At 46.8% G+C, this 24,711-nt stretch overlaps 1 protein-coding gene across 1 annotated transcript in view; it reads left to right on the top strand.

The window, feature by feature from the left end:
- Positions 1–511: 511 nt before the first annotated feature.
- LOC135812409 (TNF receptor-associated factor 5-like) overlaps positions 512–24,711 on the top strand; it is a 110,451-nt gene continuing 86,251 nt past the window's right edge. Inside the window, exons 1-2 of the mRNA XM_065325781.1 lie at positions 512–880; positions 1,987–2,047. Of these exons, the coding sequence (XP_065181853.1) occupies positions 678–880; positions 1,987–2,047 (264 nt within the window). The 5' untranslated portion in view covers positions 512–677. The remainder of the gene's footprint in view (positions 881–1,986; positions 2,048–24,711) is intronic.

Genomic DNA, 24,711 nt, shown 5'->3' with positions numbered 1-24,711 from the left:
GGTGAAGTTACCAGTGAAACTGACTGATTTGGCTACTGGGGGCGGGGTTACAACTGGTGGCGAAGTAAAAGTCGCCCCTGCATACGACATGAGTGGGATGCTATGCACCTACATACTGAGGCAATAGCAAAGTCACACCTTAGTGGATCCAAAATAGAAATCTGATGTCAACTTAGTACTCCCTGGCCGTTTTTGACGTCATCACTTTCAAGCCCTATTGAGCAGGATCTAGGACTGAACAATGACAGACATACTCTACAATCACAGCACACCCGACCAAACCTGACACCCGACCTGGACTTTGCAGGTCTTGAGCGGAGCAGGGAGTTGTATAAACACGACTCCGTGGTCTGGAGTCGACAGTCTGGACAGGGCAAGACAGGAGGAGCATGCATGCAAGTGCAGAATCTCGCTACTTGTATGTAATCTGTGTGATAGATCCACTGGCACTGTGTGGTAAATGGTAGATGATTCACACATTCACGACCCTGGTCTGTGTAACTTTTCACACACTGCTGCTGTTGATGTGTTGGTGTGTGTGTTTCCGAGCGAGTGAAACAAGTTCAGAAAAGAAATATTACCTACTCGATAGTTTCTCACAAGCATATTTGCTTGCGTTGCAACGATATTCGTGCTAGCGCACTCCCTCCGATCCGAGTCTGCTAAGTGTCGGAGCAATGGCGGTCAAACCCCCAGGCTCAATGCCCTGGCGCAAATCACGTTTTCAACGAAAAGGATATCCTCCGGAGATTTTCCAGGACGCGAAATTTCGCGAGAAGAAGTACCTTTGCTCACATTGTCACCAGGTGCTTGACCAGCCGCGTAGTGGTCCGTGTGGTCACCGCTACTGTCGACTTTGCCTTGAAGACCGCATAGATCGGTAAGTTGTGACTGCTAGCGTTTCTCCTATTTCGAGTGTTTCCAGGCTTGAACCTCTCCCATTGTCGCAAGGCTATCGTGTGATTATCCGCTCCTGCATGTATTGTGTTGTGTAATAGTCTATACTATATGTAATGTGATTCCTGTGTGAGCAGAGCTAAGTCTACTGTACTATTTGTATCGTGATGTGGATCAGGTTGGCGATTATCGTTTTCCGCGATTACGTTCATTCAAACTACAATGAAAGTTGAAGTTTCCATTTTAGTGCAGCTAACAAGGAAATGGAAACTCATTCGCACAGCCGCATGTATGCGCTGTAGCGCGCTGGTCGAATCGGATCAACATGTGCACTGCACGCCACACGTGCTGAGGGCGCCGGTCAATCTATGTCCGCTACTATAGTAGACAGCATGGTGTAGATACCATAGTGTTAACTACAGTCTAGTGATGCTCTGTACCACCAGTGACTGGGTGGTGCACACACAGCAGCATACAAAGGAAATCGCTGGTGCTTTGTTGCGAAGAATAATCTCTATTTCTGGCTTTGTAAACTGCAAACTTATGCCTGGTCCACACTCGTCGGATTTTTCGGCCGATATCGGGTTGTACGACTAGTTTGCTGGATCAGCAAAATAAAATACAAAATTGCAAGACGTGGACGGTTCGGTCACACGCGTTTCCGATAAATTTGTGTGTGCATAGGCAGTCCAACCCAGTCAGCCGATTATATTGCAGGGTCGGTGTCAGAACGCTGGCCAAAAAACAGTCCGATTGCGGGTCAGGCATAACTCAGTGTGTTTTGCGTACTCAAACTTCTGGTTGTGTAAACTTAGCGGTACTTTGCAAACTACCAATAATATATTCTTGTTTGTTTGTGTGTGTGTGTGTGTATGTGTGGGTGGGGTTGTGTGTAGGGTATACATGTCTATATCAGACTTATAATTATCAGTGAGTAAATGGTTTGGGTGAATGGTGTAGTGTGTAAACTTGATCCAGACACACACACACACACACACAACCATAAATGAATACAAAGAGGTACTTAAATCCACACACCCAAAGAACTAGTGTATGATGAAATTTCAAATTCTAATTTTGTTGTTTCAGGATGAGACCCACTGCTGAATGCTACTGGAAGGATTGCCAGGCAGTTCTGAAACCAGCCGAGGTATGTTTATACAGGTCATGTGCTGTTCTGGGCTTAACCCTTTACCGGCAGCCCCATACTTGAATGTGTCGTAAATGACGCATTCGACATGCATACTAAAACCAGGCCTGGTATGACAAGAAAAATCAGCCCACGGGGATTTCCCGTGGCCCTTACACAGCCTAGGTATGATCCCATCCGTAGCTGAAGAGATCTACACGTGTCCCATTTGATTTCATTGAGAACTGCGCGATCGAAAACTTACGGAAATACACGCGCGCCGACAATGCCATCTGCCTCCGTCAAAACGTCGTCAGATGCATTTCCTCTTGCGCAGTGAGTTCCTTGGGTCCTCAGATGACTTCTCTGACGAGGACCTAGCAGACCTTCGCTCTGGGACCGACGACAGATAGATAAATACTTCGTTCCAGCCGCCGATGCGAGCGAATTTCAAATTGCGGAGCGGAGCGCACGCCAAGTAAATTCTCGCGCAAATATCGGGAGCTCCAGCCGCTGAAGACGATGTCATCGTGATGTACCTGGAAGAATCTGATGGTGCTTATGGTGGGAAAGCCATCAAGAGTGATCCCCGTGTCGACATTCCCCCAGAGACGAAATTTTAGGCCATCGACTTTCTCCGTACCTGAGTGACGGCAGCGAGAAATAAATAATAGTACCAGACTTCCAAGAAAACATAACTTGCACATACAAAATGTGCCTTCGTTGTGAGTTATTGGCATCCTTCTCAATGTCATGGATTTCATATACAAAATGCACTTGCCGGTAAAGGGATAAGCTGTGTTCACAACTGCATGGCGGGTGGACGCGGTACGCTTGCGGTTCATCCGTGCCCAAATGCGCACTCAGGCTTTCACAATAAGCAGCAATCCGAGTCTTATTGAACGAATGCGACACCTTCGAGTACTATTGTTTCGACCCCACCAGTCAAAGTGGCTGGCATGCATGCCGGTACGCGCCTGATACGCGCTGAAAAATCCAATTTTGAAATTTCCCTTTCAGCGCGTTTTCACACGCATGACGCCCCAAAAAGCAGCAAATACGCACAAACACATGGTTTCACACGTACACGCGCCAGTTGTGAACACTGCTTACGTCACCAATAGGTCTAGATCTTACAGTAACGGGTCTATCTGCCCGGTCTGGAGATCTAGATCTTATCGTAATGTTTTTGTCTGGTCTGGAGGTCTAGATCTTGTAGTAATGTATCTGTCTGGTCTGGAGGTCTAGATCTTGCAGTAATGTTTTTGTCTGGTCTGGAGGTCTAGATCTTATCGTAATGTTTTTGTCTGGTCTGAAGGTCTAGATCTTGTAGTAATGTATCTGTCTGGTCTGGAGGTCTACATCTTGTAGTAATGTATCTGTCTGGTCTGGAGGTCTAGATCTTGTAGTAATGTATATGTCTGGTATGGAGGTTCAGATCTTGCAGTAATGTATCAAGTCATTCATACAGCTACTGCAGAATGCAACATACCAATAATTGATATGCAGCCCTGCGCTAGCTTTCCTGCGATTCTCTTACTTTTCAGTTCCCCTTTCATTTTTTTCTCCCTCCCCTCTATTACCACCATGTTTGGCTATCACCGCATCTCCCTTTCCTTTTTTCTCCCTCCCCTCTATTACCACCATGTCTGGCTATCACCGCATCTCCCTTTCATTGGCTAGTGCCCCTTGATTGTGAGTAAACAAATAATTAAAATATTTAAATAATAATCTGTCTGTCCAGCAGGTCTACAGTTGTGGCAAAACAAATCCGCCTAGTACTATACAAGCTAGGATTAGCTAAGCACAGTACATGTGCTGCATGCACTACCACTCCTACACTCCATTCATTGGAAACTGGCACCCTAACTTTTTGGTGTCTCTCTCACATAGTTGTAGATATCGTGAAAACAACAGTACATCCTGCATTGTGTGACTCGTGCAACTACTCATTGCCACATTTGAGGCCAGAAAAGTTCAAGAGCAGGGAAAGAGAAATTCAGCCAGGTCTTACAAAATTAGGACAGATATGCCATGGCAAAATGTATGGAGACGCAGATCATAAACCCAGATTTGTGAGATTTAGAGTGGGTTTTTGATCCTCAGTTCGCCCCAAATCCGACTTTCAAAAGCCAGCGGGACAGTTTCCGATGAATGGACAGTAGTGTATCCCAGAAAGTCAGTCATTGTAGTGCAGAGCACATGCCCTGATGTCAGGTCTGTATGTACACTCAGTACAGTGATAGACTTAACTGCAGTAGATCAGAGTGCAGTGTAGACTGGTCAGTGTAGTGTAGACTGGTCAGTGTAGTGTAGACTGGTCAGTGTAGTGTAGACTAGTCAGTGTAGTGTAGACTGGTCAGTGTAGTGTAGACTGGTCAGTGTAGTGTAGACTGGTCAGTGTAGTGTAGACTGGTCAGTGTAGTGTAGACTGGTCAGTGTAGTGTAGACTGGTCAGTGTAGTGTAGACTAGTCAGTGTAGTGTAGACTGGTCAGTGTAGTGTAGACTGTTCAGTGTAGTGTAGACTGGTCAGTGTAGTGTAGACTGGTCAGTGTAGTGTAGACTGGTCAGTGTAGTGTAGACTGTTCAGTGCTGTGTTGACTGGTCAGTGCTGTGTTGACTGGTCAGTGCTGTGTAGACTGGTCAGTGCAGTGTAGACTGGTCAGTGTAGTGTAGACTGGTCAGTGCTGTGTAGACTGGTCAGTGTAGTGCAGACTAGTCAGTGTAGTGTAGACTGGTCAGTGCTGTGTAGACTAGTCAGTGTAGTGTAGACTGGTCAGTGTAGTGTAGACTGGTCAGTGTAGTGTAGACTGGTCAGTGTAGTGTAGACTGGTCAGTGTAGTGTAGACTGGTCAGTGTAGTGTAGACTGGTCAGTGCTGTGTAGACTGGTCAGTGTAGTGTAGACTGGTCAGTGTAGTGTAGACTAGTCAGTGTAGTGTAGACTGGTCAGTGTAGTGTAGACTGGTCAGTGTAGTGTAGACTGGTCAGTGTAGTGTAGACTGGTCAGTGTAGTGTAGACTAGTCAGTGTAGTGTAGACTGGTCAGTGTAGTGTAGACTAGTCAGTGTAGTGTAGACTGGTCAGTGTAGTGCAGACTAGTCAGTGTAGTGTAGACTGTTCAGTGCTGTGTAGACTGGTCAGTGCTCTGTTGACTGGTCAGTGTAGTGCAGACTAGTCAGTGTAGTGTAGACTAGTCAGTGCTGTGTAGACTGGTCAGTGTAGTGCAGACTAGTCAGTGTAGTGTAGACTGGTCAGTGCTGTGTAGACTAGTCAGTGTAGTGTAGACTGGTCAGTGTAGTGTAGACTGGTCAGTGTAGTGTAGACTGGTCAGTGTAGTGTAGACTGGTCAGTGTAGTGTAGACTGGTCAGTGTAGTGTAGACTGGTCAGTGCTGTGTAGACTGGTCAGTGTAGTGTAGACTGGTCAGTGTAGTGTAGACTAGTCAGTGTAGTGTAGACTGGTCAGTGTAGTGTAGACTGGTCAGTGTAGTGTAGACTGGTCAGTGTAGTGTAGACTGGTCAGTGTAGTGTAGACTAGTCAGTGTAGTGTAGACTGGTCAGTGTAGTGTAGACTAGTCAGTGTGTCGCGTCCCCGGCTCAGAGTGACCGGACCCCGAAATCACTACGAGCGGCGACTGAATATAGACGTGTGGCCTCACGACAAGCCCAACACAACCCAGGGGCCAACCAATATAGCTGGCTTGGTCCAAGTTCAACCCCACACGATCAAGAGACAAAGACTGTTAGTTTTACGTTGTGAGTAGTATCAAATCCGAGCTCAAAGTAAACGAAGACAAAGAGCTGAGACCGAGTCTCGACTGCTAGACTAGACCAGAGTAGACTAGACTAGACTAAAAACTGAAGTAAAAGATAGAATGAGAGCTTCTTTTATAGGGTGCTTCAGAGATATATGGCGTGATCATTGCGAGGTCATTCCAGGAAATAGCAGAACAAGTCAAACCGGAATGTGCGCAGCCAGTCAGCAGAAATGCAGAATACGTACGGTGATCATTCGAGAAGAAAGAGAAAGAAAGACATCGAGAGAAGAAAGACCAAATTGGGACGTGGGGAGCCCGCTCACCCACGTCAGAGTACAATGTGAGTATATGAGGGTCACGTTGGGGAGCCCGCTCCCCCAACGTGCCATAGTTCAGCGGCTTCTTATGGTAAGTTCTGCTGCATTCTTGGTCTTGCTTGTTTGATACTCTGACCTCTCGTGCGGTCACCATGGTCACTGCGGTGACGGTTTTGGTTCTTGCACACGTCTCCTGTCTTGCACTTAGCTCTTGTTATACAATGTCATATTAGTCTTGGCTCTTTGCACGAAGCGCCGAGGCATCGTGGAAACCTGTAGAACGTCGTAGTGACGTGGATTTGCACAAAGCCTGGAGTCACATTTCCAGGAAGTGAAGCGCTTCCAGGAAACGTACAACGCGAGAACCTACCTGACCAGGTTCCGGCCTTGGATCACATGGTGTGTCATGCCAAGAAGGCATGTCACCTACGTGGGAAAGCGCGTGTCGCTCAACCTACATGCTAAGCACGTGGGACAAGACACTGGCCAAACCACATTGTACCAAAAGGGTGTGACAGCTCAGCACAGAGCTGCTCACTATGTAGATCCTGCTATCACAGGACTATCAGGCAGCAGTTGTCTTATTCTGGGACGTGACATTTCCCCCGCCGTTGAAGAATCACGTCCCCGTGACTATCCTCGACCGATATGGTAGTCGGTGAGATACCGCGACGTTGCCAGTGTCATCCACCAGGCTCCGCGACGGATACAATAGGTAAGTCAACTGGAGATGCAGGATGCAAGTCCAATCCACCACAGGTTTTGGTGCGAACACCATGTCATCAGCCGAATACAGCATATCACCCGTATCGGGCTCATACGACTGAACAATATCACTGACTGCTCACGAGAAAATACAATTCCTCGCCAGGTGCCAGGCACATAAAGCATTCACTCAATCCGATGGTGCTACACAGTTGTGAAACCAGATCGGTAAGAGCTCGTAGTAAAATCCATCCGGTAACGAGCAAATTGGGACCTCACTCGCAACAACTCAGCATCCCCAGATGAGTCTCGCCTACCAGGCTCCTCGACACAGGGCGTCCCCTGATCAGCCAGCACTGTGCTCGAGGGATCCAGATCCAAATCATCCTCTCCCACCACAGCCTTTCCACTTCAGTTCTAGGACCTCGTCCTATATGAAGCGCAGACCATACTTCTTCGGCCTCAGGAATCCCATCCTGGCCTGTATGGTCACCACCGTCCCCTTCTCCGTTGCTCACTACGCAAGCTCATCACCACCAACCGAAATTGGCTACAACTGACCGATCCGGGCGCCTCATCCACAGAGACCAACTGACTCCTCTGAGCAGTACACAACCCGAACCGGTGCACAGTTCAGTCATTTGTTGAGGATGCAAAGGCACCCATCAACATCACACGTTCACAGGACACAGTTCCTTCTGCAGGAAACTGGTCAACTCCCATCAAGGACAAGGACCGCGGCGAGTAACGAGTATACACTCCAGCCCATACTAGTAGTAGGTCATATACTGTTCGGCCATCCTCTCCACCAACTTTTTTTTTTCACAAACAGAACGTCTGGAGAATGAAGGTCGACAACAAGGTCAGAACTTCTCCATCCTCGCGACATGATCGTCAAGAGCATTCGCAGATAAAACTGCTTCCACCAGCACCAAAGCTGGGCGTCACACGAATCTTCGTCTGGTGCATCGACACGCAGAACGAGATTTGAATTCGTCCACGACCAGCGACGTGGTCTGGGCCTTCCATCGTTTCAGCCATGAAACAACTGGGTCTTCAAAGAGCACTCGCCATTGGGCGACTGAGAACAAACTGAGTGCAAACGTCAGTAAGGCCTCATTGTTGAAGAGACGACTTGTCAAGCTTCAAGAGTTTCAAGCGGTCTCAACAAACACCATGTCCGAACAGTGGCGTTTCTTGTCGAAACTAAAAGTTACTTGAAAACTACACTGCACTACTCCGTGATCCAGTCGTAGTGACTACTTTCACAACGCTCCGTAAAGAGGACCCAAGCCCTGTTTACGGCTCATGTGCGTACACATGGTACACGGGTTCACGAACCCTTCCCTATCTGAAGCTGAACAAACGCGCACTGCACTCGTACTTGAGAACTGCATGAATGCAAACAACTCCTCGATCGATCGTGCAACTGGCAATAAATTTCGCACCTTGGTGTCCGCCATTTAGTCCGCAGCAAAGCAAGCTCGTCGTGCACTACGAACTCACACTGCAGCGCTACAGGAACACGAGGTACGGAACGAAAGCCAGTGCTGGATCCGAAAGAGAAACGCACTCGAAGTTTTCTTCGTACCAAGTTGGAGCGTCCAACACTGCTGTTGCTCTGCCACGTCTATCGCCAAGAACCTGCCATCAGAGACAAGGTTGTTCACGAAAGACTGCTGTGGACATCGCGTCGTTGCAGTTACGGAGTGAGGAGAACTTAGACCATCCTGGTCACAGCACCAAATGTCGCGTCCCCGGCTCAGAGTGACCGGACCCCGAAATCACTACGAGCGGCGACTGAATATAGACGTGTGGCCTCACGACAAGCCCAACACAACCCAGGGGCCAACCAATATAGCTGGCTTGGTCCAAGTTCAACCCCACACGATCAAGAGACAAAGACTGTTAGTTTTACGTTGTGAGTAGTATCAAATCCGAGCTCAAAGTAAACGAAGACAAAGAGCTGAGACCGAGTCTCGACTGCTAGACTAGACCAGAGTAGACTAGACTAGACTAAAAACTGAAGTAAAAGATAGAATGAGAGCTTCTTTTATAGGGTGCTTCAGAGATATATGGCGTGATCATTGCGAGGTCATTCCAGGAAATAGCAGAACAAGTCAAACCGGAATGTGCGCAGCCAGTCAGCAGAAATGCAGAATACGTACGGTGATCATTCGAGAAGAAAGAGAAAGAAAGACATCGAGAGAAGAAAGACCAAATTGGGACGTGGGGAGCCCGCTCACCCACGTCAGAGTACAATGTGAGTATATGAGGGTCACGTTGGGGAGCCCGCTCACCCAACGTGCCATAGTTCAGCGGCTTCTTATGGTAAGTTCTGCTGCATTCTTGGTCTTGCTTGTTTGATACTCTGACCTCTCGTGCGGTCACCATGGTCACTGCGGTGACGGTTTTGGTTCTTGCACACGTCTCCTGTCTTGCACTTAGCTCTTGTTATACAATGTCATATTAGTCTTGGCTCTTTGCACGAAGCGCCGAGGCATCGTGGAAACCTGTAGAACGTCGTAGTGACGTGGATTTGCACAAAGCCTGGAGTCACATTTCCAGGAAGTGAAGCGCTTCCAGGAAACGTACAACGCGAGAACCTACCTGACCAGGTTCCGGCCTTGGATCACATGGTGTGTCATGCCAAGAAGGCATGTCACCTACGTGGGAAAGCGCGTGTCGCTCAACCTACATGCTAAGCACGTGGGACAAGACACTGGCCAAACCACATTGTACCAAAAGGGTGTGACAGCTCAGCACAGAGCTGCTCACTATGTAGATCCTGCTATCACAGGACTATCAGGCAGCAGTTGTCTTATTCTGGGACGTGACAAGTGTAGTGTAGACTGGTCAGTGTAGTGTAGACTAGTCAGTGTAGTGTAGACTAGTCAGTGTAGTGTAGACTGGTCAGTGTAGTGTAGACTAGTCAGTGCTGTGTAGACTGGTCAGTGTAGTGCAGACTAGTCAGTGTAGTGTAGACTGGTCAGTGCTGTGTAGACTAGTCAGTGTAGTGTAGACTATTCAGTGTAGTGTAGACTGGTCAGTGTAGTGTAGACTGTTCAGTGCTGTGTAGACTAGTCAGTGCTGTGTTGACTGGTCAGTGCTGTGTAGACTGGTCAGTGCTGTGTTGGCATGCATTCCACCATACCATCATGAATGATGAAGTATCGCCAGTGAACACGTGAACCCATACCTTGCCATGATGAATGATGAAGTACCGCCAGTGAACAGGTGAACCCATACCATACCATCATGAATGATGAAGTATTGCCAGTGAACAGGTGAACCCATACCATACCATCATGAATGATGAAGTATCGCCAGTGAACAGGTGAACCCATACCATACCATCATGAATGATGAAGTATCGCCAGTGAACAGGTGAACCCATACCATACCGCAGTATCCATGGCAATAGACAGATGTGTTCGGCAACCACTGTAGATCTTATAATAATACGTCTGTCTGATCTGTACGTCCTTGTTGTGTAGTAATGTATCTGTCTGGACTGTACGTCTTTGTTGTGTAGTAATATATCTGTCTGGTCAAGAGGTCTACAGTCGACATCGCTAATAACGACTGCGGATATAACGATAATTTGCGAATAACGACAGCATGTCCATGCCCAGAACAAAGTCCCATCGAAATGAATACCGTATTTTCCGGGGTATAAGCCGCCCTTTTTTCGCTAAAAATCGGACCAAAATCGCCCTGTGGCTTATACACCGAATATGCTTGCGCGAATGAATGCTTAGCATACATCAGTATGCGTGCTGACGTCATGTGACATGTCATTCGACTCAGCTTCGCGCCTGTGTTGCTGATCAACATCAGTGGCAGCGAGACTGAAGATAGTGCAGATGACATGGAGTGATCTGTAGTCAACACAGCAATACACCAACATCTCTGCTGCAACCTGTGGTGCACTAACACTTCATAATCTGATCTAACATGGTATTTAGCTCCATAACCATAATAAATTTGTAGAAAGGCCATTTGTCAATGAGTGTGAAAAATCTTGGTTTGTGGGTGCGGCTTATACTCCGAATACCAACTTTTAGTCAATATTTTGCCTCAAAAAGGGGGGTGCGGCTTATACCCCGGTGCGGCTTATACCCCGGAAAATACGGTACATATAATGAGACTTCGGGTATAACGACACTTCTCGAATAAGGACACTTTCTGATGCCCCGCCAAGTGTCGTTATACGCAAAGTTGACTTAAGGTCTTGTAGTAATGTATCTGTCTGTGATCTGTCTGGTGAGCCACTGTATGTGCATGAAATTTTCGGACAGAACTACTTTCGGACAAAGCCAAATTTTGACCTTTTTGTACGGATTTTATTTTCGTACAGTTCTACATGCTAAAACAAATGCACGTATTTGCATGCAGAACACGGGGTGCAAGGCGCATTGCATGAGTAAAATAGAGAGTGGAATAGAGAATAGAATAGTCAGTAGAATAGAGAGTGGTATAGAGAGTGGAATAGAGAAGTAGTATGTGTCGGGCGGGTTCTGTGGCGGGTACATGCCCTGCCCGAAAAAAATGGGGTACTATTGATAGTACTGTAATTTCACAAATTTTTGGTGTACTTTTATTTTCGGTACTTTCGGTGCATCTGTTTCATAATTAAAATTTCCATACACCGAACAAACACTAACACACATAATCCAATAGGGAACTGCTTCTCTGTACCGAAAATTTCTGTTCACCTAACCAAGCCTTTTGCTTTCATACCGAAAATATTGAGCACCGAAAATTTCTGAAATTAGAGTACCCCAATTTTGGGGTTAAAACCGGGTGCCTTTTTTTTGCGTAAAAATGAGTTTTCGGGTGTTGGAGGTGGTTGAGGGGTATGACATCATGATTGTACCCCAATGGTTGTACCTGACCATTGCCCCGGATGGGAGTGGGTATAAAAAGTAGATAGAATGCTGGATATGGGGGTCATAAGATGTTGGTGTTTTTTCCGTGACCCACCCACCCCTCCTCCCGTTCCACCTCCCCATGCAATTTTTCTAAAATGGGCATGCTCACACACGTCATAAAGGTCAATTCTTGATATCGATAGTGTGAAAGTAGGGTGCGGTTTGACATTTTGTGCTCCGAGGATTAGCCTCGAGGTGCGTCTCTCTACAGAACTACCCCTCCCCATTATTGCTTAGAACTAATAGAAGAGACCAACAGTACCAATGGCGACAAACGAAGGCATGGACCTGGCTTTGGTTGGCTATGAGGAGCTCATCAAGATCGGCGAGCAAATGTCTGTGGATAAAGCCTCGAGCCTCTCCCGGCCGGATCTGGTGAGCGAGCTGAGGAAGCGTGGAGTGGGCGTGTTGGCGCAGAGTTCGCTACCCACATCGGAGCTCCAACTTGCAATTGTAAGCCTTACTGACTCAATTACTTGGTCCGCGTCAGCAATATTGTCGCTTATCTTTCGACAATTTGAACTTAGACTTTGGACATCAACGCGTGCACTTGGGAGAATGAAGTTGAAGACACCATTGCAGCTGTACTTATGTTTGTATCGAGCTATGTCGTTGCTGTGTCATCTTCTATGTGCCATGCGCTACTTGATGTACCAGCCTGCTATGCCGGATACTGCCAACCATGCATCGACCAGGCGCCAGGCGCGAACTGATGGTGGTGGTGGTGAGAAGGAGAGCTCTGTGCTAGAACTTTGCAGCCTAGAGAGCGTGTGTGGGCAGGCGTGTGTTTACCGCCATATTGCCGGGTGTGTCTTTACCACCATATTTATCAACAACAACGCGTGCACTTGAAGTGATAAAACTTGGTACGATGGATGGTAAAGTATAGAATGACAAGTACCTATGAGGAATTTATTGTCCAAGGAAGGGTTCATACTTTTTTCGGTCCTCCTCGTCGCTGCTCTCGGCGCTGGTGACAAATATTTTTTTTCGGGATCGACTCTCTTGCTTTTGCAAGCTCATCTCTCTTCCTCTCCGCTGCCTGGCTATTTTCTAAAGAGAAGTCGATCGTGACGGTCGCTTTCTCTATAGGACTTCGCGTGGGCAGCACGACAGCCTGTGTGGTTCAAATCAGACGCCGTTCTTTGCAAGATTTTATTTTGAACGACGACGACACGTACAGTACTTGAAAATCTCCACAACTTGCTGGATACTCCGAGCTTTTGAGCTGGAGGTAAGGGAGCTGCGATCTCAGCTTGACAAGCGATCCCTGAGGTGAGCGATCTCGGCCGTTCAGCAAAATGGAGCTGATTCCGAGTAGCCGATTACTTTCTTGTGGCTTGCGCTGCTCTAGCCTGCACAGCGTAACAAGATAATCTATTTTGATGCGGCACTGTATCAATCAGAGTCACCCACCCGTCGCTCCCGAAATCCACTCGAACTCTAGCTAGACCTTTCAGGTACTAGTAAACTAACTTACTAACCAAATATTAATTGGGATGAAATGGGCTGCCAAGTGAGCATTGTCGACATATAAACAAAGCTGAAAGATAAGCGACAATATCGCTGACGCGGACCAAGTAGCTGCATGTCACAGGAAATTGTCTCCTTGAGACAGGATAGAGCCGACAAAATCCTGAGTCTGGAATTAGAAGTGCAACAACTCAGGCGGGAAGTTCAGGGGCTCCAACAACCGGAAATCTGTGTACACCCTCTCGTACAGGAAGCACAGCAAAATTTGGCAATGTCCGGCGGGAAGTTGTACAGCACCGCCGTAGGAGACTTGAATCCCCCACGTGCACGCACCCATATTTCCTCTGGTCCTATGCAGTACACACAGGGTAGTACGGGTTCTAGTACTCACCATATGACCCCCGCTCACACCACCTCCAGCCATTTGTCGCAGCCTGTTTTGTCAATGCATGGCACCAGACCACACCCACCTGAGCAATCCAACCCAGGGTCGAGTGCTGCAGGTGCAGAGTGGTCGGAAGTCACACGCCGTAGGGTTACGTCACGCTACGTGAAACCACAGCCCAGGGCAGCCGACCCGCGTGTGCTAACAGGGCCTGAACGTACAAAGAAGCTTGTTCTGTACGTTGGAAATGTCAGTCCGGGTTGCAGGGCAGAGTCAATAACAGCGTGGTGCAAGGCCCGCCAAGTTGACGTACTGAACTGTTCGATTTCAGAAAACACGTACCTGGGTACTAGCCATGCTCGCGTAACCGTGGCAGCATCGGACGAGGACAAAGTTCTCGACTCCAAATTCTGGCCGGCCACCATCCAGCACACAGTGCGAAAGTGGCGCTTTGCTGATGCCCAAGGTAACAAGTCGTCTTCTACTTCGCGGCGAGGCAGTGATGATCAATCCTGAACTGTCATGCTAACAAACCAACATACACAACGATGCAGCAACAACGACTAAATCCCAACGCCCCTGTATTCACCCCACGATCAAAACTAGCCCGCCCGCTCTACCCCGCTCAGCCCTCCTCTGGCCGACCCGCACACATTGCATGTCCAGCGCTAAATCCATCAGCGTTCCCTTTTTTCCCTAAATCCCAGCGTGATTTAACCCTAGTATCTCTGAATTGTCGCTCTGTTGTCAACAAGTTGTCTGAGCTCTGCGTTATTGCCGAATGTGCTAAGCCTGACATAATCTGCCTAACAGAGACGTGGCTCTGTCCCTCAAACCCGCTCTCACTGTCAGGCTATATCTGCATCCGCAGAGATCGACCTCCGGAAGACAATCGGTCAGCACATTGTAGCCGTGGGTATGGGGGTGTTGCCGTACTTGTCCGTTCGGACTCCTTTCCGTACGTCTCCCCTCGTGCCGACCTTCAACGCCCTGGCTGCGAGTCTGTGTGGCTTGAACTTGGCTCCCCCTCTACTCAATCTCAGAATCCCATCTTACTATGCTGCATGTATCGACCACCCTCACAGAGCACAATGCAATTGTCGTACTTTTGTGACATGTTTGTTGAGGCATTACAGTCAGTCTGTTTAGATTCTTATGATCTGCTAGTGTCTGGCGATTTCAACGCCCACAACTCAAGCTGGTGTCCCACCGATTCTACCTCGAAGGCTGGTGATCTCCTTAGCACAGTATTTGCTGCTCTTGGGCTCCACCAGATGGTTGACTTCCCCACTCATTCCTCGCCTAATGGCTCTGTTTCGTGTCTGGACTTGGTGATCACCAACCGACCACGCCTCGTGCGCTCAATTGATCAAGCACCTCCCTTGGGTATGTCTGACCATATACAGATTGTTTGCACTTTATGTTACGCCCCTATTTCGAACTACTTCCCCAACTCTGCCACTGGTCCTCCCTCTTCACTGTATCGCTTCAAACAAGTACCTTCGCACCTTTGGCAATTAATCAACGCTGATTTAGCTGGCTACAACTGGTCCACTCTGAACTCGTACACTGATGTTAATGACGCACTTCATCACTTTGATTGTGAGCTCCAGTCCGCCTTCCGTCGGCACCTCACTTCATTCGGAGCCACCCACACTGTGACATCTCCACGACCCCGCATGCAATCTCCACCATGGGTTACTGCTGAGCTCAGGTCTGCTGTAAAACGCAAGCGTGATCTATATAGTGTGTACAAAAAAATATCCGACAGCAGTAAATCATGCAGCTTATAACCGACAAAGGAATGCTGTAAAGCACCTGTCTCGGCAAGCACATCGTCAATATATACGCTCCATCCAAGCATCACTAACGTCACCGAATCGACCTACACTCTTTCAGTTTGTGCGAGCACAGCGGCACACTTCCGGCCGTGTCATGCCCCAAACGATGATAGCATCCGACGGTACGGTCGCCACGTCCCCCAAGAGCATAGCTGATGTTCTGAACACTCAGTTCACCTCATTTGGGCTACCTGATGATCCTTCGTGGCGCATTCCCCCTTTGTCCCAGTCGCCTTTCATATCTGTTCCGTTCCGTACAATCACTGTCACTACGTTTCAAGTTCGGAAATATCTGAAGCGCCTGAAGTGTGGAAAGTCTCCCGGCTCAGATGGGATCCCGAATGAAGTGCTGCAGTCTCTTGCACCATCAATAGCCTATCCTCTCGCCATTATTTTTAATATGTCATTTCGAACTGGTACATTCCCACAGGATTGGAAATCTGCCATCGTGACACCGCTTTACAAGAATAAAGGCTCCCGTGCTTGCCCGGCAAACTACCGCCCCATCTCTCTGCTGCGCACAGTTTCCAAACTTTGTGAGCGTATTGTATTCGATTCCCTCTACCTGCACATCGCTCCGGCTCTCTCGCCAGCTCAGTCGGGATTCTGCCGTGGTGACTCAACTCAATACCAGGTGACTCGACTTGTCCAAGACATAGCGACAAAGAGGAACTGTGGGGAGCACGTGGGAATGGTGTTTTTTGACTTGGCTAAGGCATTCGACACCGTTTGGCATCGTGGCTTACTTGCCAAGTTGAAGGTCACCTTCCGGGTGGAGGATGCTGCCTTGCGTTGGATATCCTCGTATCTGTCTGCTCGTTCTCAGGCTGTTCGCTTGTTCTATTTCTTGTCTGATCCCCTCCCTGTAACGTCTGGAGTGCCCCAAGGTTCCATTCTGGGTCCTTTGTTATTCTTGCTTTACGTTAATGACCTACCTTCAGTTGTCCCCGATGTTAGTTTGTATGCGGATGACACTGGCCTTATCTGTTCTGATTCCTCCCCTGCACAATTACTCCTTACCATGCAGCATCGCATCAACAGCACTGTCATGTGGATGCAAACGTGGAAACTCCAGCCCAATTTAGACAAGACAGAAGCCATGTATATTTCTTCATCCCCTCCTGATCAACCATTATTCTTCCCTGACTCGACTACGCCTATCCGTGTTGTTACTCAGCACAAACATCTAGGTGTGATGTTTGACTGCAAACTCTCTTGGGCTGCACATGTCAACTGTGTATGCAAGCGAACCAGTTCAGCCTTAGGGGTACTACAACCACATTGCCCTCATTTGCCCATCCAGTGTAAACTATTATTTTATCAGTGCTATATTCTCCCTATATTCGACTATTGCGATACCGCTTGGTGTGGCCTTTCTGACACAACTCTGAGCCAATTAGAAGTCCACCATAGATTTATACTTAAAATTCTTTACAACAAGGATCGATGTTTTCCTTCGGATGCCCTTTATCGACTTGCACACACTTCTCCTCTCTCCGTTCGTCATAAGCACCATCTCTGTACACTGGTTCATAAGATATTTCTTCATAAAACCCCTTCACACATGATGAAGTACAATTGGTTTTCGACAAGCTCAACCCGTAACGCGCTCACCCTGCCTCTTGTTAAGTCAGCCCAGTATCTAAAGTCCCCTTTGTTTTCCGGCTACTCTCATTGGTTATCATTACCATACGGTCTGAAAACTTGTTCTTCTATTGGTCAGTTTAAAGATCTACTATCACAACTGAACTAGACGCAATAATTATCATCGAAGAACATTCTCGAATACCTGGGTGATGCACGAATTTTGATAGAGCTCACTTCCGTTAATCGTTTTTCTTTGTAATTTTCCATTCATTTTCTGCTTTAATTCATATTTGCTTTGTTTTCCTAGCTTGCTATTGCCGTGGCTGGCTCAACGCCCTTGTCTCAGGGGATTCTGTCCCTGCATTAGCTATGCTTGTCACATGCTATGAGATTGTGTCTAATAATAATACGATACATAAAGAATAATCATAATGGAACGAACACTGAAGATCGCAATGGAGTCGAGGAGGAAGATAGTATTTACAAATATAAAATTCAGTGTCTTCCCCTCAAACCAGTGAAAATTCAGTTCTTATTGCCATAGTTTCAAGCTGGTATCAGATGAGAAACTACAAAGTTTACTCTTCGAATACAATGTACGTGTGAGGATGGATAAATCCATGACCTCTTCTGTGACACACAGTACGAGGTGGAGTTATCGGACACTCTGATGTACACTAATGGTTCCATATAAGTAAGCAGAGTTACTCTGACCTAAAAATGTTACATGCACACTACCTTTCTCTTCTCCATTGCAATGGTGACGACAGGGTTCAAATCATCATAGTCGGCCTCATGACGGGTGTGTTTGGTCTTCGACTCGTCACGAAAGCTGCGATCACGCAATGTGCAGGTGCCATCTGAGGCGACATTGATGGTGTGCATCTCGACGTTGACCTTCTTGATGCTTGTGGGCATGGCCATCAGTTTCATTGGGGGCAAATCCACGAGTTTTGTATCCGACAAATGAATGCAGATGCTGACGCTGATCATGTTGATGATTCTCATAAATTCAGGCACGTCGATTTCTTCTGTTTCTTGAAATACGTTCTGGATGCGTTTCGTAATTCTCTTATCAACATTCTGGGTGGCCCGGACGCAATTCTCCTTGGGTTCCAGCATGAGATCCAATAGCACGGAATCATCGGCTTTGCTGAGATCACCGAATTCGGTTACATCAACATCTTGTGGTAGGAGAATCGGACATTGACCAGCACCAAACTTGCCGTTACTGATTCGAATCAGAAACTCCCCAATGGCGCTTGGTATCATATCTTGACGACTAGCCAATCCATCGTCAAGAATATCCTCCAACTCGTGCCTCGGTGTGAAGCACTGCATTTTCCTGATCTCAATCTGCCGCTCTGATGACAAACGGAATAAAAGTAATACCAGGGTTCTAGCCAAAGGGGGTAGGGGGGCGCAGCGCCCCCTACTCCGTTTGCGCGCTCCCTGTGAAAAAGTGCCGCCCCTTCTATTTTTCCGATTTTTGTGTTCTTTCCCACCATTTAACGAAAATACAGTCGATAGTCACCACTTGAGGGTTCATAAAGGCACATTTGTGAGGGGTGAAGTCGGGGTTCACCATGTATGTTACATTTTGCATGGCATGACAATTTTGGACAATGGAAAAATTGGTGATGGGGTAACCTTTTCCCATGCCCACCCCCTACTATATTGACCTGGTTAGAACCCTGAATACATTCCAGTATAATGGCTGCTGGGGTTGGTGTGAGGGCAGGTCCTCCTCATCAACCGGCGGGATAAACGGCGTATCAGTTGTCAACCAACGGATTGGTGTGCTATATCTGGAGCTACTCATACTGGTTGATAAAAAGACTACAGTTGAATGAGTGACTAATCCTCTATGTATTCGATTATAATGTCAATAGATTGATGAGGTTAAATGTCATCCTGAATGTAGGTCGTCACCTACATTCAGGATGACCTTTAACCTCATCAATCTATTGACATTATAACCGAATACATACATTGGAGAACACGGTGAAAACGGTGGGCGCCAAAACCAAAAAGTTGCTCGCGGCATCCCGTTTCTTTTTTTGTTGTTGTTCGCATTCGGAATCTTTCGATTGGGATAAGTAAATTAGTTTTTCATCTATGTTCGTAATCGAAAAGTCCATGAGGTGTAGAATTTGTCTACCTTTCCTCTCGTATAATTCTTTTTGACATACAACATTTCTTTCTCGAACTAGCTATTACTATGTATGTAGTACCAAGAGTATTATAACCCACCAAGAGTGTGCAACTCTGCATATGGGGTCTACGACGGCCAAAACTCACATCACGTGTCTCAGGAACGTTTTGTACTACATACAACTGGAGATAGCGTGCGCGCAATCCAAAAATCTGCTATGATTATGCGGATGAGTTGCATACGCGCAGTAAGTTTCTGCCAGGGAGTGCTTTTATTATTACTCCGCTGCTCGCTAGAACCGGGCTGCAAACGAACAACTGGGACACTGCACCACGTGATGTAAGTTTTTGCTGTCGGCGAACCCGATAAAGAAAGGGATCAGGAGTTGAGGGGTGATGTGATTAGCACGAATCGATTCATGAATCGATTCGTGAATCGATTTGCGCGCATACTCGAACGCACTCAGTGATGGTGCAATCAAGCGGAGAGCTTCCATCGATGAATTAAAAAAATAAACAAGAGAGCTTGGAAGCTCAGGGCCCTACGCTATGCTTTTATGCTTTTTTGCCTAGCTCATCGTACATGTTATAAGAACTGATGGAAATATTTTTTTCCGTTGATTGGCCACATCATTGTATTGCAAAAACGTTTCAATCAGTTTGAATATTATGAGTTAGGCAAAAGTATTTGCAGAATTTATTGCGGATTGTCATTTCTCTAATATCATCTACTTTTGGTTTGCTCCTTCTTCTCTTTTTATCTCCTTATACTGTAAATCAACAAATTTTTGGCCGATGAGAACCTTGGGCCGATCTCGAACCAAAACTTTTCGCCGTCATTAAACTTTGGCCGATTGGAGTTTTCAAAAAGAATTCGATCGGTATTTTTGCTCTCACATGCATCCATTGCTCAATCATGCATCATTTGCCTCTATGACAAACTTTGGCCTGCGATTTACTTTGGCCGGTTGGTACCAAGCGGCGAAATCAGCGAAATTAAATCGCCAGCGAAAATTAGTTGATTTTAATACAGTAATCGGATTTTCTGGCCTTTTGTAGTAATACATGTACATTGACCTGTTGAGCCAATGACGCCGCCGAATGCATGGTTGCCTGTGGAGCACATCACATAACTTTACAGTCTCCTAAAATATGTATCCTGTCCGACGGCAAAAGAGGCTGCAGATTTCGTTTTTCTGAGCGTCGACGGAGTGTCTGTCCTGACGTTTCCTGGGACCGGCGCTGACTCTGCCGATCACGGGCGTTCTGGACTCGACAGGATGTCTGTCCTGACGTTTCCTGGGACCGGCTTAGACTCTGCCGATCACGGGCGTTCTGGACTCGACGGGATGTCTGTCCTTACGTTGCCTGGGACCGGCGCGGACTCTGCCGATCAAGGGCCTTCTGGAGTCGACGGGATCTCTCTTCCGACGTTTCTTGTGACTGGTGCTGAATCGCTCGTTCACGCTTATTTTGGAGACGACGGGATCTCTCTTCCAAAGTATGTTTATGCTGACGCATCCTATCACCTATTCGGCGTCTATTCTAATTTAATTTCCTCCTCATCTCCCTATTTCTTTCCAAATCTCCCTCTACATCAGGGAGTCGTATACATAGTGCGACGAATATTGGTACGGTACAGGATAGATACAGGAGCCCGCAAATATTGTGGACAGCTGTTATGTACAATCCTGTAGAGCCTTTGTAGTCACAGATACGGGACAGATACGGGATAGCGTTCAAGAAAAATGTCAACGACCACTTGTGGCGCAGCAAGTGGGAGTGGGCCACAGACAGGCTATGATCTCTCCATCGCAGCCAACACACCAGCCTAATTATACTGACTGCATTCCAGCTCCCTTCTACCCCTCTTTGATCCCCTTCGCTCAGCCTTAAAATCCGATTATCAGTTCTCTCCATCTTCCTACGGTGCACTGCTTTTACTTTTGTTTATCTCAATCTCAAATTCTCCCCATTATCGTTTGCAAAGCCGGTGCTTCCCTCTTGGATGCACATGTTTCTTTTCTCCTATGTATCGGCGCACAGGAGTAACGATGAATCCGAGACCTTTGGTTGGAGGAGTTACTTTTGCCCCGCCCCTACTTCCATCCAATATGCCACCGCCCCCGCTGTGCAGCATCTGATGGTACTGTGGTATTCAGTAAAAAAAAAGGCGTGACACAAACAAACAAACAAACACCAAAATTAAAGCTGTGTGGACCCTGGCTAGCACCAGACGTTACTGAAGTAACGTCTTCTGCATAGCTACGGGAATAAACGCATCCTATCACCTATTCGGCGTCTATTCTAATTTAATTTCCTCCTCGTCTCCCTATTTCTTTCCAAATCTCCCTCTACATCAGGTAGTCGTATACATAACACGACGAATATTGGTACGGTACGGGACAGATACAGGAGCCCGCAAATATTGTGGACAGCTGTTATGTACAATCCTGTAGAGCCTTTTTTTTGTAGAGCCTTTTTTGGTCACAGATACGGGACAGATACGGGACAAATACGGGATAGCTCCAGGCGGGACACAAACAAACAAACAAACAAACACCAAATTAAAGTTGTGTGGACCCTGGCTAGCGCCAGACGTTACTTCCTGCTGCATAGCTATGGGAATAAACATATCTGTGTTGAATGTTTGTGCGGAAGGGGTGGAGTACTCGACACTCACGCATTTTTAGAGCCGATAGGTTTGACATGATGAAGTCTGATTTGATCGATGTATTGGGTAACTGCATGTTCGTTGAACAGAGCAGCGGCAAACATCTGACAGTTGCTTGTTGACAAGTAAGTTGTATTTAAGTCTCCTTAACGAAATGCGAGTCACAGAGGAAATCTACCATCATTGCTGACAAATCCAATCTAAATCTGCAGAATGATTCTACAGATTTATATTGGATTTGCCAGCAATAATCTCCTCTATTGGAGTTTTTCAATCGGTACATCGATAGAAATATCTCACGCTTGAACAAGTCTTGCCTCTACATATTATGATGACACTATCGGTTTTTTTTTCGGATGACCATCACCAGTATCTCGTTTGAAAGATAATGAAAGTGCGGAAAGCAATCAAATCCGTCGGTTGATGGTACCATATATGACTTTTACAAACACCAGCCCAGATGATGGTCTCTTCTCCTACACACCAGGCTTTTTAGAGACTACTTCACATCAAGGTCAAAGATCACGCCACGATGACCTTTGAGAACACGCTGTGTCTCGAACAAGGTCAAAGGTCACGTCACGGGGAGGTGACGATCTAGGAGAACACGGTATGTTTCGAAAGTGGAAAGACGATCCCGTCATGATGTGTATTTTGTGTTCGGGTTTGGAATCTTTCCACTGCTATAAAATTATCATATTGAGATATGAATCCCTTTCTTTCATTGAAAGGTCGATGTGATGGAGAATTTTTCTAGCTTTCCGCTCATGTACTTCTTTCTCTCATAGTACTTGGTTTTCATATATTTTCAGTGGGGAAAATATGTGCAGCACACGGACCATTGATGCACACATCATGGAGTTTGCTTTGACGTCACAGTGAATTGTAGGAGGCACAATGTACCACACACACACACACACACACACACACACACACACACACACACACACACACACACACACACACACACACACACACACACACACATACACACACACACACACACACACACCCCCACACACACACACACACACACACACTGGAGTGCACTTGCTCACTGCCAACATTGGTCACGTGGGTCTCCCCGGGAGAGGAGAGAGAGGAACTCAAAAGGAATCTTGATCCCACTTACGGGCTCACCGCACCTCAGTAAGTGGCTGAGGATAAGGTGCAGAAAAAGGATTGACGGCATATCAGGGTATCCATCCTGGGATCCAATTGCAGTTACCCCTGCCCCAGTGAAGGTAATACTTGGTACTAGCGTGGGTGGCTAAATCAGAGTGGATCTGAGATAAACTTCACTAGCACCATTGATTGCACAAGAGTTAATCTAGCCAGAAGCAGTCCATGATCAACAGGTATGTATACTTCAAATAGAAAGTATATGAACCCTGCAACCAACAAAGGTGGTAGATACAACAATACACTTTCAAGCAGCCGAGCCTGTTGGCAACAGACCCAACAGTTATCTGGCATATGTGCACCCACCAAACGGACTAGCTGGACACACACACACACACGCACGCGCGCACACACAATTTATGAATAACTCCGTCTACGGCAAGACCATGGAGAATGTAAGGAATCGTGTCAACCTGTGTGTAATGAGAGTAACGGAAGAGGAAGATCGTCTGAAGCGTCGAATCAACAAGCCATCATTGCGCGAAATCCCGCAGCTATGAGCGACATCCACATAAACTGCTGGGACCATGGTTGTGTACTCGAATCTCATTCAGAGCACTTTTTTTTTGGATTGATCATTCTTCAAGGAAAGTTCAGTGGACAATCGATCCACGTGGTCGATGCCCGAGGACAAATGAGTCTGGTTGGAGTTTTTGTGTGGTACAGGATGACCAGACATGTATGGATTATCCCATGTGTACGAGTGTTATACCGCCGGATATTTTTACGAGTACGTCATCACGAGGGAAAATATAAGGGACACGGTATTTATTTATTTATTTATTTTATTCCTAGCAATACATGGCTGGGGTAGCCAATGACCACTTTGCGTGGCGATTGCAGGTTTTTATAGCCAACCATGGCTAACAAGTAAAAGAGTAAGAAGTATACCCAGAGTACGAATGGTATAATCCATGTATCCCATGTACTGTCCCAAATAGAGCGTGACCAGCTCTAAAATCTCTCTTTAAATCTTTGGCGTGACCCAGGGAATATTCGTGACCCGAGCGGGGAATATTATTGACCTCAGCGGGGAATATCGCTCCATATTCCCCCGCTCATAACGGTCGCTGATTGGCTGAAATGGCCTAAATCTTTTCGTACCATGGGATAAATAAACTATATGGATACATTGCGACGATCCAATCTGCACAACTTTTCCTAACAGCAATACGGAACGCACGACGGTAAGTACAATTCATGTGATTTCAAATTGTATGTGATCTGTAACGTCGCGGGCCGGACGGATATACAGCAACACCCGTTATACCAGGCAGTAACCATCAGTCACCTCGATCGCGTTCTTCAGATCAGACGGTAAGCGAGGCAGTGAACATGAAGAAATGAAGTATGAATGATTGAAAACTCAAATATTCAAAAATCTCAGAAATGTTGAACGTAAAAACACTGATAACAAGGAAAGTGACTTACTTCGATGATAAAATGCAATGCGAATGTTCCTCGTATGGACCCGGTTCTTGGTGAATCAGCCACACTGTGGAACCATGTGTTTGATTCTACAAGCGATGGCTACCTGCTCCTCACCGACCAGTCTCCACGATGGTGGTAAAGTCACCAAAAATACGAAATTGGAACATATTGTGCATGCATACACTATAGAGATGAAACGACTGAGTCGATAACTCGACTGTCCAGTCGATAAGGTTGAGTCGGTA

Source organism: Sycon ciliatum, chromosome 3 (genome assembly GCF_964019385.1).
Source record: "Sycon ciliatum chromosome 3, ocSycCili1.1, whole genome shotgun sequence".
In the NCBI taxonomy this organism is placed as follows: Eukaryota; Metazoa; Porifera; class Calcarea; order Leucosolenida; family Sycettidae; genus Sycon; species Sycon ciliatum.
Note: the sequence above shows the minus strand (reverse complement) of the source record. Positions and strands in the feature narration are given on the sequence as shown.